Genomic DNA, 18,778 nt, shown 5'->3' on the forward strand with positions numbered 1-18,778 from the left:
TACATTTTCATCTTTGTCAAGGGAATACATCTTTCATTTAACAACTCAAATCATGTTCAATCAAGGACCCTTTAAAAAGGAGTTGGATTTTGATAAGCTGAGAAATCCATCCTGCAATAATTGCATAGCTAGATGAACAGTTGTCATGAGCTGGGTCAGTAACCAAGGAGAAAATGGGACCTAAAAAGTACCCTCTAAGAAAAAAAAGTTCTCATTCCAAGTTGAAACAGTTGCCAAGGATAACCTGATTCAATCCAAATAAAGCATAATTGAGTTCAGTTGTATAAGATACAGCAGATATATAAAAAATACTTGTGTTGTTATCTAAGTAATGTGGTCGCATAGCAACAAGCTCAGTCTGAGAGATCATTCCTTTATTAGCTTTGTGAATTATCGTACAGCTAGAAAGTGGATATTGGAGAGAATTTATCCTGAAAGATTGAGAGTTTCATGTGGGCTCACATACTATAAAGCAAAATGGAAACTGGGCCAAGTAATAGAAACCAGAATCAAATAGGCTTTGAGTTAAAAACGCTCCATGCACACAAGCTGACTGCTACAGTGTTGATTACTAATAGCAACCCTGGCAGTGTAGCTGGAGGCCATCGTCCCTGCAGAGCTTGGATTGCACTGTGGGATAATGCATGTGCACGTTACTCCTAACGTAATTGGGGTGGGGGTGCAGGGGTGACCAAAATCAGAGATGGAGAGACAGATGGTTCATCTTGCCCACATCATTATATTCTCTGGTGGTTTGCTGACTGAAATATTTCCTTACTCAAGCCGTGGTACGTCCCTGCAGTGATGTTACAACCAGCCCTGTCAGTATGCTTGTTTATTGCTCTGTCCCTGGCACCATACTGAGCAATTATTCTGCTTTTATTTAAGCACAGTCAATGAACTCAGCTGTTCTCTAAGCTGCAGAACTTGAGGGAAACTTGAATGTTGCTGAATTCATCAAAAATAAGTCAAGGGAAATAAACAGCAAGAAATTAGGGTTTTTTTATTGTTATCATGTCTCACATAATGGCGTTTTCATGTAGCCACGCTAGGACACTATAAGCATATGACTTCTCTGAGGTCACATTCTATTTTTTAACTTATTTGCAGCAGTGAAGGGCAAAGGGCATACAGCAGTGCTGAATAAAGTTGAATCTTGAGGCCATATTTAGTGACTTATTAAAATGTAGCCTCATTTACCAATGTACTGAGCACTATCAATTCTTATTATCTTCAGGAGGACTTGTGGATACACTTGTGTGTCTGAAAAAGCAGGCAAATTTCATACTATAATTAACTGAGGACAAGCATGCGGCTTTAAACAGAAGATGACTGACTTCATTCAACTCCAGATGACATCAGTCTTACAGTAGCTTTTGTCCAGTTTCTAAGACAACTACACTACTCATAGAAAAGGTTAGTGCTGGTGCTCAAACATAGCCCACATACCTCACACGTGAGCTAGATTTTATCTAAAATTTTAAACACAGAAAGGTATTGCTCTTCAGTTCTCAGAACTCATTTGTGGGATCCAAAACACTCAGTTGGTAAAAAAATAATTAGCAATACATGATATTGTAAAATACCCATACTTCACAGTTAGCTGAAATCCTACCAATGCACACTGGTACAAAACCATTTCCCACTCCACATCAGAACCCAGAAATGAACTTTTACTGAATGTGTGAATTGGTCTGTGATCTAGGGAATGAAGATGGATTTTACCTTCAGCATTCTCACAAGAAATTCAACAAAACTTTTTCTCAAATATCCCTGCCATTAAACACCACTCCTACTACACAGTATAGGAAAAAAATATGAGACTTCTCAGACTGTTTATATCCCAAACAATTGATCGATTTATAAGTCAAAAATAAACCAATGAAATCTGAACAGAAGCCCACAGGCAGATGCACTTCTATGATCTTCAGTTTCTAGATGCCAAGAGGAATCATTCATCCAAAGCGTGTCAGAGTACTATGTTAATAAAAAACCCCATGTGATAGGGACTGTATTTCCCCTCAAAAATAAATGTAGCCTGAAAGAAACAGAGGATAACAACTGGGAAACCAGCTAAAGTCCTGATAATCTGGGGATCTGAATTACAGACAGTGTGAGCTGATGTTTCAACAAAATTGCAGGTCCTTATTACTGGCCTTTTAAGTCCTTCCAAATACCAGACTGCTGGTTCTCAACACGGAGGAATCTGTGCTTGGGGGATAAGGATGGGTTCCATTTGCACGGCAAAGACAGTGCCTCTCTTGTCTCATAAGCATCCCCAGATGACTTACATTGTAAACAAAGCATTAATGAAGAAACAGGAGACAAGAACCAAACTTTGGCTACACACTATGCCAAAAAAAGGAGTAAAATACCAACCCAAAAGGTATATTTCTTAAGCAGGGATATCACCAGTGGCATTAGCTGAAATCCAAGCAGATGTGTAGGTTGTTTGTAAGTCACATGTAGCTGGAAGAATAGAGCCGACCAGGAGAGCTTAGGAAAGACACAGTTTTGATTGTTATGGGCAAAGCAAATGTAAAATAAATCCCAGTGATGTAGCCAGTCAGAAAATATTAATGGTTGCATGGGGAAAAAAGGGACAAAGATGGACAAAAGAGTATCAGATGCATGAGAGCTGAAAGGGCTAAGTGTGGCAATCAGTTCTCTATGCATTATGTCAAGGTGACTTTTTTCAGTACTTTGACAGTATCATTAGAGAGCAAAGAATATGGGTGAGATGTGAAAAACTAATGTCAAAAGGTACAGGCCATGCCTCTGCAGGCCAGTACTTTTCTCTGCATTTCCCTCTTATTATTGAAACCTCCCACATAATTATTAATTAGTATTACTGTTATCATAATTCTTACTTTTTACACATTCATCATTATGCAGCTAAATGTGTAGTTTTCTCCTTAAATCTTTTCCATATGTCAAATCAATCTCCCCAGACTCTTAATTATTTTAATGTTGATCTTGAAATTCCTTCCAATTTGCAACAGATTTGAGATTTAATTTGATTTGCGATTTAATTTGATTTATAAAATATGCAGAGCTGCCAGTATTCCAAAGAATTAACATTTCAGATGTCACTCAACTTGCTACCACCATGTTTCTTGGTAATTTATGTGAAAACTATTATTAGACTTCAGTTTACTGTGAGACGCTATGACAAAAAAAAAAAAAAATTAAATGCTGCTGAATGCATTGACACCATATTCAGATAAACATTGTTAGGCAAATCTTGGAGACTTACAAAGACACACAGGCAGGGGCAGAGGAAGTGGGAGGTCTAGCAAGGTCCAGCTGGATACAGCCAGTAAATGCCTCTTCGCTTTGAGCAGGTTTTTCCATATGGCCAAGTCAAAAGGGCCAAAGGCCAAAGCCATGGGCTTTGAGCAATCTGATCTAGTGGAAAGTGTCCCCTCCCATGGCAGGAGGGTGGAACTAGATGGTCTTTAAAGTCCCTTCCAACCCAAACCATTCTATGATTACATGATTCTAAAGAACTGCTTCATCCTATTCTATTTCGACTCCAAAGAACAAACCCTTCAAAAGTTCCCAACACTGTCATGACATGTTATATAAAAATCCTTCACCATTTTCTTTAGAAGTCAGAAAACAAACCTATCAGCACAAACGTGATGGTACCAGGCTGTAATGCACAATAATGGCCTCACAGACTTAGAATCTCTACTTGGTTTGCCAACTCCTCTGGCTTCTAAGTTATTATTTTCTAAAAGCAACCAGTAGCAAAAAGTCAGCATGACTTGGCTAAAGTGAAAATAAAAAGGAAAGACAAAATAATCTGGAATGGATTGAACAAAATGGTTATGAAAAAAGTTACATGGTCTGCACACACTTAAAACATGTATGTGAGCACCCAGCTCCACCTCTGGCAGTGGTCCCACACAGCTCAGTACTGCTGTGAGAATGGACATCGCTGCTCATGTGGCCAGAGCATGCTTGGAAGAAGTAGCCCACAATTTGCAACAAGCCTGGTATGCTTTTAATAATTAATCAGTTAAGAATTCACATGTATTTTCTGCCAAAGTACAGTGAAACTGTAGTCTCATTGGTGTTTGGGTACAAAGTTGTGGATTACTCACTTCTCTCAAAAAAACCCCAAAACCAAACAGAAAAAAAACTCTCAGGAATATGTAATACATAGTTTCCTAAACCCCAGATGACAGCACGTATAAACATTAATTCAAAGATTCTGGCTTATATAGTAATACTTCATATGTCCTTCTTACATTCAGTCATTTATCATCTTACCCAGACCACAGGCACAGGAGAGTCAGCTGAATATACTGTCCCAGGGTACTCCTAGAGAGTACCAACACCTGCCTCTCCAGTACCACTAAAAGTGAAATATGAAACAGCCCCTGGGGAGGGAGGAAGCCTCTGGGAGGCTAACATCAGCAGCATTACCTCCCCCACATCATCTCAGTGACTGCAAACCACAGGAGAGGCAGAGCACACCACCAGCACTTCCATCAGAGCCACTTACCCCTTTTATGCCTAATGGTAAGCAAAACAATAAATAAAAGATGGCCCACAATTTTTCCCAGAAAAAAAGCCTTAAAAGTCATCTGGGGCTCAGAAAATCCATGGCTTCTCCAGATCAGGGAATGCACCTTCCTCTGCCTTAATACCATCTAGGAAGGATGTACTAAGTCTCACAGGGTCTTCTATCTTTTGTTCCATTCTTGCTGGGTTACTTAGTTGGTGAGTGGTCCCTAGGCAGAAAACTAAAGATGACTGTTGAGACTAAACATGATTAACCATTCACTGTGACGAGTAGGAACTCTTCACTGTTAGAGCCAAGTGTGAAAAAGAGTTCTCATCTCTCATTCCCTAACTTCTCCCATAATAAATGGTGGAGGAAAAGACATCCACTGTGCTTTTCAGAGCAATGCTACCAGCTGTGAATTATGCAGCAGCCTGAAAGACTGGAGGTGGCACTGGGCTCTTCCTTGTTTCCAGAAGGAAAATTTTCCCTTTTCCAGCCAAAAAAGCAGCCCATGCATTTCTGTAATTCCATGCAAAATAAAGATGTGAATGTTATTAGTCCAGAAAATAACTAAAGCATTCCTATTTGATCCCAGCAAATGATGATGGCGCAGCAGCATACTAGTGCACAGGTAAAACTACTCCAGCAGACTTATGCCATTTTCTGCCTTCCTTTCCCCAGCACAACATCATTACATTTCAGGTTGTGGAAAGCCAACTGGAAGGGGAATAGGACAATATCATTGCAGGATACCAAAGCATGGCAGCCCAGGGCATATTTTTGTGCCTTTAATTTGCAGTTTGTGCACCCATTTGGCATATGGGCGCAACTTAAAAGTCATCTCTCCTTCTCATAGCTATGATTGATTTCTGAACATAAAAATTAGTAATGAACAACAGATTACTGTGTAAATATGGTTGTGACTAACTCAATCTAACTCTGAGAATTTTGTTTCCAATATGAATACAAATAACAATATCCGAAATTGATGTATTCATTACATCTTTGTTATGAAAATAAAAATGTGATTCAGATCTATTGTAAAAGTTGCAATAAGCATGCCAGGAAAAAATAAACTGAAGCTGTTTTGGAAGCAGCTATAGGCTGTCTAAATCAGTCCTTTGTGTGCCTGACTCAGACACAGATAGATAGCACAGATTTCTTTTCAAATGTCTCGTGCAGGAGAAAAACTCTTCAATGTCACTGATTTTATGTCTCTTTTCTATTTTGATCAATGACTTCTAAATTATATGTGCACATAGGATGGAACAATAAGGTATATTATGTAAGTCTGCCAGCAAGTTGTGGACATCACTTACATCATAACCTGCCTAATCAAGGTTCATATACAATTTTTCAACATCTTCCTGGGCTTCAGCTATCCTGTGCAAACAATGACATATTAATGCCAAGCTACAGAACACTTCTTTCCTGCTTACTAATATTCCCAAGGATGTGCTAACAGAGCTTCTTGTCCAGTTTACAGTGTCAGCTATTTTATGCATAGCTACAGTTCCATAACTGATTTGATTACACAGCATTACAAGAAACTGTGACCTGAAACATATTTAAAAAATTTACCAATTAGTAACACAAACGGTCAATTGTCGCTTGTTTGCCCTATTCTTGTTATTCCTGAACTGGATAAAAAAACAGCCTCCTCCTCAATTTCCTTGATATTTCAGCTGGCAAGTTAAACCCAGAATTACTAATGAGGCAAATAGAGACTTGCTAAGAACTTTAAATTCTGCAGAAGGAAAAAGAGGGTTGCATGACTACATTTATTGTAAACATTGAAAAAATTCAAAGTGCACTGGACTCTGTACATGAGTACTGAGAGATTTGGACAGAACTGCATACTATACAATCCCATCCACATAGTCCTGGATACAAATTTAAGTAACGAACTCATGCCTCCACCAGAGATGCTCACACACAAGTTGTGTAACCGGAAAAAATGGAGTTATTTTGTGACATATATTCTTAATAAAGTTAGGCTGCCATTCATTGAAATTCTATCATCCAGTGGGGACTGAATCCTCATGGCTGTCTTTCAGTATCCAAAATTCACTAAAATGTAACTCCAGGAAAACTCCAGGTCCCAAATAACAGCGAGTGGCATTGCTCAGACATACAGAGTCTGCCTTTCACATGTGTACAAAGCATGACTTACAGTTCAGATGGCCTAGCATGTCTTAAGATTTGAAATCTTACAAAACTTTTTCATCTACTTCTCTTTCTTTAGCATTGAATCTTTCCAGCTTGATCAAAAACAAAGGTGGAAAAGAAATAATTCATTTTGTCACCCATCAGGCTGATTTCGTAGGAAACTATGAGTTACAAATGTGGAACTACATTCAGTTTGTAGTGTGAGATCTGAAATGGTTTTCCAGTATGTTTTACACAAGTCTGACTGTCCAGAGCTCTTAACTACACTGCATTTCATAACAGTATGTTTCAGCAAGTATGAAGAATGCAATGTGTGGAGTCTCAAGAACTACCTTTATTATATTTATAGGCACACAATGCCCCCGCAAAGTTGGTGATGGTTTACCATTTGCAAAGTTCAGTCAGAACAGCAAGTTAAGGGAAGCCAAGCAGAAAAAGTATCACACAGATTTAGACACAGTCAGTCCTAAGATAATCCAAAAATTCACTATCAGTAGGTAGTGAAACAATTTCTTTACTCAGCTGAGAGTGTGGAAAATGTAAGAGAATGATCAGAAACATACTGGTTGCTTCAGAAAGGACCTGCTGTGAGCAGTCTTTATAACTTGGTCCTTCAAGAAGTGGGCTTACTGCAATAAAACAGTGCTTGCCAATGTATGAGAGGAATGACAAGTACAGGTAAGAAAGCATTCACGAAAATCTCATGTATGTCGTTTGAAGTCCATGTTCCTGAGTGTTGTGCATGTTTGAGAAAGCAAATCATGCCAGTTTATGAAGAAGCTCTTTCTGTACCAAGGCATATCATTGATGCTAAAAATGCCAAACTACAATGGACAGAACAAAATTACAAATGAACTTCACAGTGGTGCCTCCACATTCTGAATTCTCCCATCCATTTACAGCCAGTTTCTGTTAGATAATATGAACTTCAAGAAAGCTTTACTGAAAAAATATAGCTTTTTATAGAAAGAACTAATTTGTTCCCCTGTGCCCACAAAATTGTGACACTATTTTATTCACTGAAAAAGGTTGCACATCATTGATTCATATTTTCTTTATCTATGTTGTAGAAAAAACCACAGGAACACCTAAAGTCAGCCTGACTCTAACTCTGATACTGAAGGCTGTATCCTGTGTTCGTTCATTTGATAACCCTAAACTACCTTGCAATAAGAGTAGAAGACATAGAGTCAGTATGAACCACACATGTCCACTGGCAGTAGAGCAAAAAGGGAAGATACAGATATAAGACTGACCATGTTGTCCAGTGGTCCAAGGCAAGCAGAACTCCTGCCCTCTGAACTCAGGATTCACCTGGGAAACTTGACTGAGCCCAAAGAATTCAGAATGAGGACACAGCCACTTTTAACATGTAGGAAATTTAACTCCATCCAAAGTTTGCAGAAGAGTCACTATACTCCAAGAAAAGCTGTACTGGTATGGAACATGGAAACCAAGTAAAACAGTATTATTTTTGCCCACTTATTTTTCCCTTCAGTCTCCTCCCTTCACCTTTTTAATCAGCACCCAACTGTGCAGACCCATGAGACAACACAGCTTACCTTACAATTTCAGGCAAGCAATATGACCTACACATAATCTGTAAAATGCATTAGCTTTTCTGCACTATATTTTAGTGTTTATTGTGTTTAACATTTCATTTAGATATTCCATGACTCAAACAAAGATTAACTTCGAAGAATCATATCAGTGCTCCTAAATAGCACCATCCTGTTATTTCCCTCCAGAAATATACAGCTCTTACCTGTACATGAATAATCATCAATGCGTATATATCCTGTTTTGCAGACACACATAAAGGATCCTGGTGTATTTACACACATGGTATTCTCACGACAGTAGTGCCGTCCTTCAGCACACTCATCGATATCTGTGAGCAAGGCAAAGAGGAACACAAGTCAAATTCAGCAGTATTCTTTGCAATTTCTCAATACATTGCTGTTCTCTTCTATCAGTAGTGGGCCAGACAAAAGTGTTACTAAATACCAGAGCATTTTGGAAAGCTTTTTGGCTTTCTCCTTTTAGAAAGATTGCTTGAAGTATTTAAACAAGGGAAGCACCATGAGCCTTCTGTGAACAGCTGTTAGTAGAGCTACAAAGAAGATTACACTGACTTACATCTTTCCTTTTGAAATGCATCTGATGTTATTCCTGATTTAAATAAGAACAGGAAAAAAAATAAACAGGGTCCCAAACAACTGACCAACAGCCTCAGCACTGCAATGCCATCTGTCACTGCACCCTGTGCAGTCACCTCAATCATCAGTACACAAACACATAACTATATGCACACTATGTGCCTTTGATCTAACAGAAACTGTTGTTTAGGAAGAAACTGTAAGGAACACAGTGAGATCTGAAAAGATCCTGGAACTTTGTATAAATTTGTCTTAGGACTATGAAGTAGCTAATCGGTATTTTTAATATAAATGAACACATATCTGTATCTGCAAGTATCTACAGGCATATGTATATAGATATACATACTGTACCCGAAAGGAATGTGTAAGAATCTCACTCATATAAAGACCTGCTGCTCTGACAGAAATAATTACAACATCATAAAATACTTGTTGGGGAAAAACACCTGGTGCAGTATAAAGTCCTAGAGCAAACTCCTGATATAAATGACAGTAGGCATGGAATTCAAAACCTGATTTGGTTTGGTATTCAAAACATAAATGGGTTTAATACTCTCTTGGGTGTCAAAATTATAAATATTTCTTGTAGTATGTTATACTTCAGTGGTAAGACAGAGAAAGCACTACAAATAACAAAAAAAGAAAATCTGCATATTATTATTATACTGCAAAGAAGAAAAGCTACATTAATTTGGAAGTGCTCAGTAGCACAGTGTTCCTGTAATACTAATGATAAAGACATCATTACTCAGAGAGGCTCAGTACACCTATTTATATTGTCACTCAAAGTGCCACCAAATCATGCTACCAAACTATGCTAAAAATCAAAAGGGCGGATTGTTGGCTTTATTTTTTTCCTGCCCATCAGTTTTCATTTCTTCCTTGTTTTCAATGATTGTAGCTTTCAGTGTTGAAAATAAAATCTCTGGATGGAAAAGCTTCTTGTTGCAGAGTCTAATGATAGTTCAAGACAATAGACTGTATACATAAACTCAGATCAGGGTTGATTTCTCAATCCTGTGATGCTAAATGTCAACATTATTAACTCCTGTACTTTGCTCTTACTTAGGTTGTATGTTTATCCCTCAATTCTTCTTATCTTCCTGGTGTCTTTAAATCAACAGGAATTTACCAACTGTACTCACTGCCTGCTCCCATCTTTAGTTTGTTCAAGTTAACATCCTGAACTGCATGTTGGTTTTGCTTTAATTTCATAATTAATGTAAGGAAAAGCATTTGCTTTTTTTCCCCCTTTACGTTCCTCAAAGATAATTTGCCTTCCTGTACAAAACAATGTTACACACGGAATATTAATGATTCTGTAGTAAATTCCTAATTTGATCCATTTAAAAAAAAAAACAAACCAACAACACTTTCCACAGTTCCTCTGCCCACTGGATTCTGCTGGGGAAATTGGGCCAATTGAGTACAAAACATGGAGGTGCCCACTGCAAAATAATTTCACGGCTGATATACTTTAGCTGGTTTCCTTCCCTTGTCCCTGTAAGCTCTGCAGGCATGGAACAATCATAGGTCTATTAATGTGTTAGTTTGGAAAAGCTAATCTTGCAATTTTTATGTACATGCATAATTGCACAAATGAACGTGCATTTACAGTGATCACAGTGAGCATACTAAGGCTCAAAACACATTTAGTGAACTTCATATAAGAACGCCAAAAAAAAGTGAAGGCATCATAAAACTACCACAGCTGATTCTGCACAGAGAGTGGAATAGGGCAAACATCTCCTAACTTACAGATGTTCTGCAGAAACACAAGTATGCAGTTAAAAAAAGCAGCCAGCAGTTACAACAGATGCCTCAGCCTCTACAACAAATGATTCAACTTGTGTCTTTCATAATTCCAGTTCACAACTATATATTAAATTAATTGTGTTGATTTGTATTTAAGTAACAACATCAGTCTTGGAGTAATTAGAGGCCTTATGTTCTCAGCATCAACAGACTGCCTCTAAGCCAGCTCTGTCTGGCACCCTCAGAAAACGCTACTTAAAAATCCAAAGCCTCAGAAGCACTAAATAGAACTTTCTGAAAACTATACTAATGATTGCTTTGGCAGGTAAATAGCCACAGGAGACCAAAAACGCCAACAGTTTTTATTTTGCAGCGAAAAACTTGAAGTCAAAGCTACTTTGATTCAGACCTCCCAATTTAGAAGTGTTCTAAATAAAAGCTTTCATTTTGCCAACATACCACATATTGAGATTTTGAAAAATGTTTTATTTATAATTGACTTTTTTTCCCAAACCTTGTTTGTTCACCTGATATCAACAAGAAAATATTTTTAAAAAATAAATAAATAAAACCCAACCCACAACCGATCAGGTTAACTTTAAAGTGCTCAGTTGGACAAATCTGATGCCTCCTTTTTTTCAAACTTTTTTTCAAATATATTTCTCACATTTTTCAAATGCTCATTGGAATCCCACCCTACTCTCTATTATTGCTACTATCACAAGATTATGTTACATTGGCACCTGAAGGCCCTTTATACTAAGGACACACAGCAGATAAGAAGATTCTTTTACAATCAACTTGCAACTTTAATACTAAATAAATACTAAATAAAGTTAATTAATACAAAAAAAGGGTAAAATAACAGTCAAGTGACAACTAATCACACAGGGATTAACCATGTGAAAAGCTTGCAATTCCATTCCCCCTTTGGCACTCCACATACAAGCTTGATATACATTAGGTTAAGGTACTGCAGATCAAGGAGGACTGAACTATGGCAGGGAACAAGCCCAACATATATTCTCTTTCAAAGCTACCAAAATAAAAGCCTTTTCATACTTTTTACTGGTTGAAAACACTGGTGTAGCCTTTTATTCAGCTGTGGTGGTGCAAGCCCAGTCAGCAGCCAAGCCCCATGCAGCTGCTCACTCCCTCTCTGACCAGTGGGATCAGGAAGAGAATAGGAAGGATAAATGGTGGAAAACTTGTGGATTGGAAACAGGGAAAGCAAAGGTTGCACACACAAGCACAGCAAAACAAGGAATTAATTCAGTGCTTTTCAATGGCAGGCAGGTGTTCAGCCATCCCCCAGGAGAGCACGGCCCCATCACATGTAATGGTTATGGGGGAAGACAAACTCCATCACTCCAAACATCCCCCTCTTCCTCCTCCTTCCCCCTACTGTATATACTGAGCATGATATCATGTGGTCTGGAATCTCCCTTTGGTCAGTTTGGGTCACCTGTCCTGGCTGTGTTTCCTCCCAACCTCCCAGGCACCCCCAGTCTCCTCCCCACCGTGGCCGTAATAAAATCAGGAAAGGCTTTGGCTCTGTGTAAGCCCTGCTCAGCAATAACAAAAACATCTCTATTATCACCATGTTCAGCACAAATCCAAACTACAGGCCTGTACTAGCCACTGTGAAAAAAATTAACTCTACACCAAAACAAGCATGTCACCTTTAGATATAAATGCACAACAGAAAACCTTATTCATTCCTGTATCTAAGAAATCCTACAACATTTATCTTAATTTCCTCCTGCCAAAAGGCCTAGTTAGCATATTAATGCATATTCAGGTCTTACTGTTCAGCCAGTAAGACACTGAAGTCAGTTCAATAGGATGAATGCAACACTCCAATGGCTCTACACACTCAACAATAAAGACTTGTGTGCTTGACGTCTGTGATGTGATACTGAGCCACCAGCTGTGATGAACTGACAACAGTGTAGTCATGGAGATCATCAACCTGCTCTGCTCCCAGTGGAACAGATAAAAGAGGCACCTCTGGGAAAACTGGTTAGTGCAAAAGTGTTTGGAATCTGCACTTCAATGATTTATTTATACGTGCAAAAACATCAAAAACAGAAAAAAAAGCCCCCAAAACCTGCCCATCTTTATCCCCACAAGAACTCAAACTAAATTTATGTAAAATAGAAAACCGAAAAAAGGTTTCCCTGTATCCCTTCCTCCTGCACCCCAATGAGTTTGCTTCCCCAGAGTAAAATTCCCAGTTATGTTTTACAATCCCATTAATAAGAAGAGAACTTGACCTGCAATCTATAAATCATTGTTGACCAAAGCCTCACTCTTACAAATAAAGCCTCTCCTTAGGCCTCCCTATACATCACTGCCTTTATCCACCACAAAAGCCTGCCAGAACAAATGAGTCTGGTACTAGATAAATATGAATGGTTATAAAAAGAGGCTACTCCAAGAATTGAGGATCCTTTAGGATAGTATCCTGCCTCCAGCCATTTCCCTTAAAACTCAATGGGAACTAACACCAGCGATCTCCCTGGTCACACTTAGAGAGGTATATGGTGGCCAGGGATATACTCCTGCAGGGTTTTTGCAAAAAATAACATTAATTACCCAGGAAGAGAGGGAACAAGAACATGAAAAGTTTTATTTATTAAAAAAGTTGTTTCATGAATGCATTAAAAATTACCCTGAACACAAGAGCAGAGTAGATTAGACCTGCAATTCAAAACAAAACAAATAAAACCCCTGTGGGTTTTATGTTAATAAAACAACATGTCTTCACAGCCTATAAATACCAAGCACCACCTTTACCTGCTCAAGAGGCTAATGTTTTTCCACCTCTCTTTTCACACCTCTCCACATCAGCACACCTCCATCCTGATCTGAGGGCTCCACTGCTGAGAGCAAGGACATCATCACCCACTCTTCCCGAGAATCTTGGGCCTCTCCATTGAGAATCCCAAGGATGGATCCCAGTAACAATGACCACAACACAGGGCTTTCAGGCCCTTAGCTTTATCACTACTGACCTGGTTCATACAGAAAGACAAGCTGTGAAAGACTGAGACTCTCATTTGGTCCCTGACATAGAAAAAGTGCATCACAAGATCAGCAGATGCTACTCAACAATTAAGGTACTATGAAAATCAAAAGTGACCGATCACAGCAATCAATACCATTAAAAAGGTAAATGAGGATTCAAAACTTTTAGAGCAAACATAACCTATCGTGCACCTGGAAGAGGACCAAAAAGGAAAAGAATTTCTGTCCATTTAGTTTCTCTTTGTCATGCCTCCACCGACAAGTCCTTCTTTTCTCACTTTCTACCTCTGACATCAAGCTTCTCTGCTGTTTTCCTCCCCCAACCACTTTCTACTTAAGTTTAGCCCTGTCTCTAGATCTTGCTCGCTTTGTGTCTCCTTCCAGACTCAGCCCATCCCTTCACACCAGCTCTTACTCCTTAAAAGAAAATGAGCAGAGCATAACTTTGAAGCAAGATCCCACCAGCTTACCCATCTGTGAAAGTACTGGGCTTTTTTTCTTCCATCACCAAACACACTACCTTCCCAGCTGCTCAAATGTTTAGTCCACTAAAACTTCCTGCCTCACTGCTCTAATAAAAATACTCCCAGTAGGGTCTCTCACACTTCCTTGACCATATTTCCAAGCTCCTATTCTCTTCAGCTTCCCTTCATTTTCACCTACAGCCTGGTTTCAAGATCCTGTGTGTTTTGGTTTGCATAACACTATCTTCTGTGTGCCTCTTGTATAAACCCTTTCTCACTTGCTGTCTAAGATGACAAAATATCTCGGGGCTCTGGCACAGCCCTTGCTCCTCCTCCTCCCACTATTTCTAGACTCTCCACCACCTGTCAAGCCTACGGTTTAACTACTGCTGTTACCTCCAGTCAGTCACAAAACAATCACTGCAGTTTTGTTTTGCTTTGCTCTGTCAAATCCACTGCAGCAGTTTTTCCAACTGACATATTCCACAAAGGATGTAACCATCAGCTTCAATCAAAATTGTGCATTTTTTTATAGTGTCCCATATTATTTATTCCAGCTGACAGCACCACCATAGTTGTTATCACTCCTACCCTCTATAGATAATTGTCAACCTTTTCTTCTCTTTATACCCTGTGCCTTTGGTGCTACCTGTAAAAAGTCTGGCTCCAACAGCAAAATGATCAAGAGGTAACATGAATACAATTTATGTCCAGAATAGTTTTTTGCTGTTGTGGGGTTTTATTATTGTTATTTTTGCCTACCTTTCTAGACTTATGTGTCTTTCCTCCATCAAAGAGAAAAGCACTAGAACCTAAGGAATCACTACTCTAGCCCTGTGAATCAACTATAAGAACATACCCCACCACACTGAGTTAAAGCACACAAAAATAACCTCAAGCATGCACAAAGACCAAGAAGAAAAGAGTAAAATAACCTTCCATTATCCTCACCATGCTGCTCCCAGTAAAGAACTTGGTCACTAACAACTCACGTAGGAATGCGTAGGGAGGGTAGGAAGAATTGGGTGGTTACTTGTGTGTATTGATTTTTACTGAATTATTAACAGACTTGTAGAGAACCTGGGCGAGTTGAGTTACAAGTGTTAGTTGGCACAGTTGTAATTAAACTAAAAAGAGGTTGTTACATCTTGGCTAGACTGCTAAAGCATCAATTAGATTAAAAATAAATTTTAACTATTGGTCCTTCACACAAGGCATTTTCTTTCCTAGCCCATAATTAAACTGCACAGATAACAAATATATATATTGTACACATCTCAGTGCTTTTCCCTTCATGCTATTTGAAATCTCTGATCTTGCTTAAGTTCATGATTTCTCTGTCCATCTCCCGCAGCCTGTGAGGAGGCCATCAGGACAAAAAATACTCAAAACAAAAACAAAGTCACTCACGGTCTGCATTCCTTGACAGAAGTTCTATATAGCTTTGCAAGGATACAATACAACATTACAGCATTTCAGAAATGTAATTTTTAACAGTACAAAGAGTTGCTTTTATTTCCACTTGCCCCAGTTTTTGGAAAGGAAGACAGACTGTTGAGATAAAACTGTCCTTGTTAAAACATGCAATAGGAGATACTGTTCAACAGCTACTCATGAATGTGAGACTCTTGGAAGAAATTGAAGTCTTCATCTCAGTCTTGTGAAAACATCACTGGACTCCACACACATTATGTAGTTTTAAAAATACATATCACAGGAAATTTTTGAAAACAAATATTGTCTGCCATCATGTAATATTTTACTTGGCAAACTGCATCTTCTTACTATTTAATATCTTATAATTAATTCATATAGTAGTGTATACGTGATGAAACAAGTAATTATATATAGTTATCTGTCAGACATGAAAGCATCCCAGGGGGCATTTCCTTAGGCTCCAAATAACTAGTCTGATACACTTTCATACTGAGAATAAAAAGGATGTTGTATATGATTAATTAGTGAATTCCAAACATCAGAACAACTTACTGACACTATAGTTCATGATCCAACTCCCTTTAGCACTGCACTTAGTTAGAAATAGGTCTTTAAATCTGAATTGCAAAATAATATTTTTCTTTTCTTATTTAAGTATGACAACTTCTCATCATTTTGAACTGTTAATGTCAAGAATTTCAAAATACTTGCAACTGTTCATGGTTTTGTTTTCTCCTATTTTAAAAGGGTAATAAGGAGTGTTAATATTTTTATACAGAAACCACAAATACATATCAGGTTCTTCTCAGTAAGACAACACAGATTGTACTGCACCAATGTATTTTAAAAGTCCCTATGGGAAGACAGTAAAGACAGTACCTACAAGCAGTGGTAAGGCCCCTGTGTGGGGGTTAGACCATATCTCTGGGTTGGGTAGGGTCTAAACCATGCAGCACATTCTTGTGAGCTACCTGGTAGATCACTGCCTGTTTTACAGAAAGAAGTGCTGATATCACAACTCAGCTGTTTCTCAAACTATGCCAAACTAGTTAAGAGTACCATAACAGATATAAATGCTGTGGGCTGCTATTGCTCTGCACTCTTCATGAAAGAGTATTTATTTTAAATTCAGTTTGCTGTAATGCAAAACATTTCTGTGTCTTTGTAACAACTCAGGGGTCCAGCCTTTATGCATTGTTAAGACCGGTCACATTTTTATACTGAGGTTTTAAAAGTTACAAAAGAAACCCAACCATTTTGCTGTGGGTACTTTTCACACAGTTAAAGCACCTAATTTTTTCAGCAGTGACCTCCCAGCTAACAGTGAAAACTGGACTAAAAGTAATATAAGAACAAAACTAAGTCTTTAGTTTCTTTTCTCTTTTGCTTGGAGGTTGCAGGTCTACTTTATTTGTATGGAAACCTTCACCTTAAGTTCTCATTTGAAGCCAAAATACATCATATGTTTTTATTACTGGTGGAAAAGGGCTGCTCTCAGTACAATAAAACCTCTCCTTACCAGATACTAGTAGCACAAAGTTTAAAAGAGTTTTCAAGAAGCTCCCTTTATATGGTTAGTTTCAGCTGTTTGTTTATTTTTAATTGTAGTAACATAGTTGTCAGTCCTGGCTATGGCTGGATGATAGAATCATTCTGAACATAATCACTGTAAAAGTAAATAAAATCAAATAACACTGAATCATATCCTGCAATTTGTACACATACAAACTATCCCACTGCTACAAGTGATGGAACTATCTTTACCTCAGTATGCATCACACTTTATGAATTGGTGTGATGGAATACTGCTTGTGCACTTCAAGTTAGGAATAAACTTTATTATTTTCCTCAATTAAAGCTATGGCAGACAAGAAGTATTTGTCCCACTCTGACACATTGACACATTAAAACCGTCTTTATAATTCTTGATATTTAGATTTCTCAGTAATATAATGATGGAAATAAGATGACACTTAATGATTTTGATGAGAAAAAATTAATAATTTATAATATAGTAATGCTATTAAATATTAATGTTTCATTTTAATATTAATACAATTTAATTAGTTTTTAATAGAGATTTGGAAATAACATTCTGCCCTCCTGGAGGGAAAGTTTTTCTTTCTGCTTGATTGGTTTCTCAACTCCAAATGACAACATACTGGCTTAAATGCTGCCAGCTGATGGAGATGGAAATCTTTATTTCTTAGCTATTTGTGATATTATTGACACTTTTCAATTACAAAAAATAATTTTTCCATGAACAGGACAGTGTGGGTAGCCTTCCCAGATTCACAAAGCTGACAGTACTGTAGAGCTTTTAAGTTGGACTCTTACTCAAAAGAAATGGTGCACACCACACAGACAGCAAATCTAGCAAATAGCCCAGTACTGTCTATTAAACACCCAGAGGACTTAATAGAATATATGCTAATACCTTGAAGTTTATCTCCATTATGGAAGTCTCTTATTTACACTCTTCCAAATATTACACATAATTTAAGAAAAAATATGTTGTTGATAACTGTACTTGGCCAATATGATGAAACACATATCCCACTGCAATTTGAATATAACTATTTATAAGATTTCTTCACTACAATTTGTGGAAATCAGATTAATTTTGAAAATGTAGTTAACTTTTGTAATCCAGTAGTTGAAACCAACAAGATTAACAAGAAGATTAGCAACAGATTGCACTAATTAGATAAGTGAAAAAGTGCAATATTCATATTGTTGGGGAAGAGGGTTGAATAATGCATTAATATTTTTAAGCATACACAGGGATAAATTGGCAAATCTTTCCAAACAGAATCATAACATACAACTTGGAGCTGAGGGCTACCTGATATGGTCCAACCAAGTGGCATTTCTGACGTGCTCCAGAAATGTCTGGAAAGAGGAAATTTCTCCTCTACGACTGCTTACTTCCCTCCACTGACAATGATTCAAATCAAGCCAGCTTATTCAAAAGCATATTTCTCAACTGAAAAGCTTCTCCCCTCAAGGGACAATCATCAGTGAAGCTGATGTAATTCTCAAATCTAGACAAAGTCATTCAGTCTTTGGTCTAACATCATCTGCTGCACTTGAAACTGGGACAAACATGACAACAGCAGAGAAACTAGAGGAGTAACTGAGGGGAAAGGATAAATTAGAATAGAAATGGAAAATGGTTTCACAAAACAATGTTCAATAATACTAAATGGAGCCAGATTGTTAAGATAAGTTAGCTATGTTGTGTA

The 18,778-nt window shown here is 37.9% G+C and overlaps 1 protein-coding gene and 1 long non-coding RNA gene across 3 annotated transcripts in view; one reads left to right on the forward strand and one right to left on the reverse strand.

The window, feature by feature from the left end:
• Window positions 1-18,778, reverse strand: part of NELL2 (neural EGFL like 2) — a 134,897-nt gene that overhangs the window by 50,082 nt on the left and 66,037 nt on the right. For both annotated transcript variants that reach the window (XM_085043685.1, XM_085043676.1), the window contains exon 13: window positions 8,451-8,576. In XM_085043685.1, coding sequence (XP_084899811.1) covers window positions 8,451-8,576 — 126 coding nt within the window. The remainder of the gene's footprint in view (window positions 1-8,450; window positions 8,577-18,778) is intronic.
• LOC146443381 (uncharacterized) lies at window positions 12,564-15,569 on the forward strand. The gene is made up of 3 exons (XR_014856039.1): window positions 12,564-12,624; window positions 13,456-13,776; window positions 15,451-15,569. It is a non-coding gene; the product is annotated as an uncharacterized LOC146443381 (long non-coding RNA).

This window comes from Lichenostomus cassidix, chromosome 1Aa (assembly GCF_008360975.1).
Source record: "Lichenostomus cassidix isolate B80296 chromosome 1Aa, HeHo_3.0, whole genome shotgun sequence".
In the NCBI taxonomy this organism is placed as follows: Eukaryota; Metazoa; Chordata; class Aves; order Passeriformes; family Meliphagidae; genus Lichenostomus; species Lichenostomus cassidix.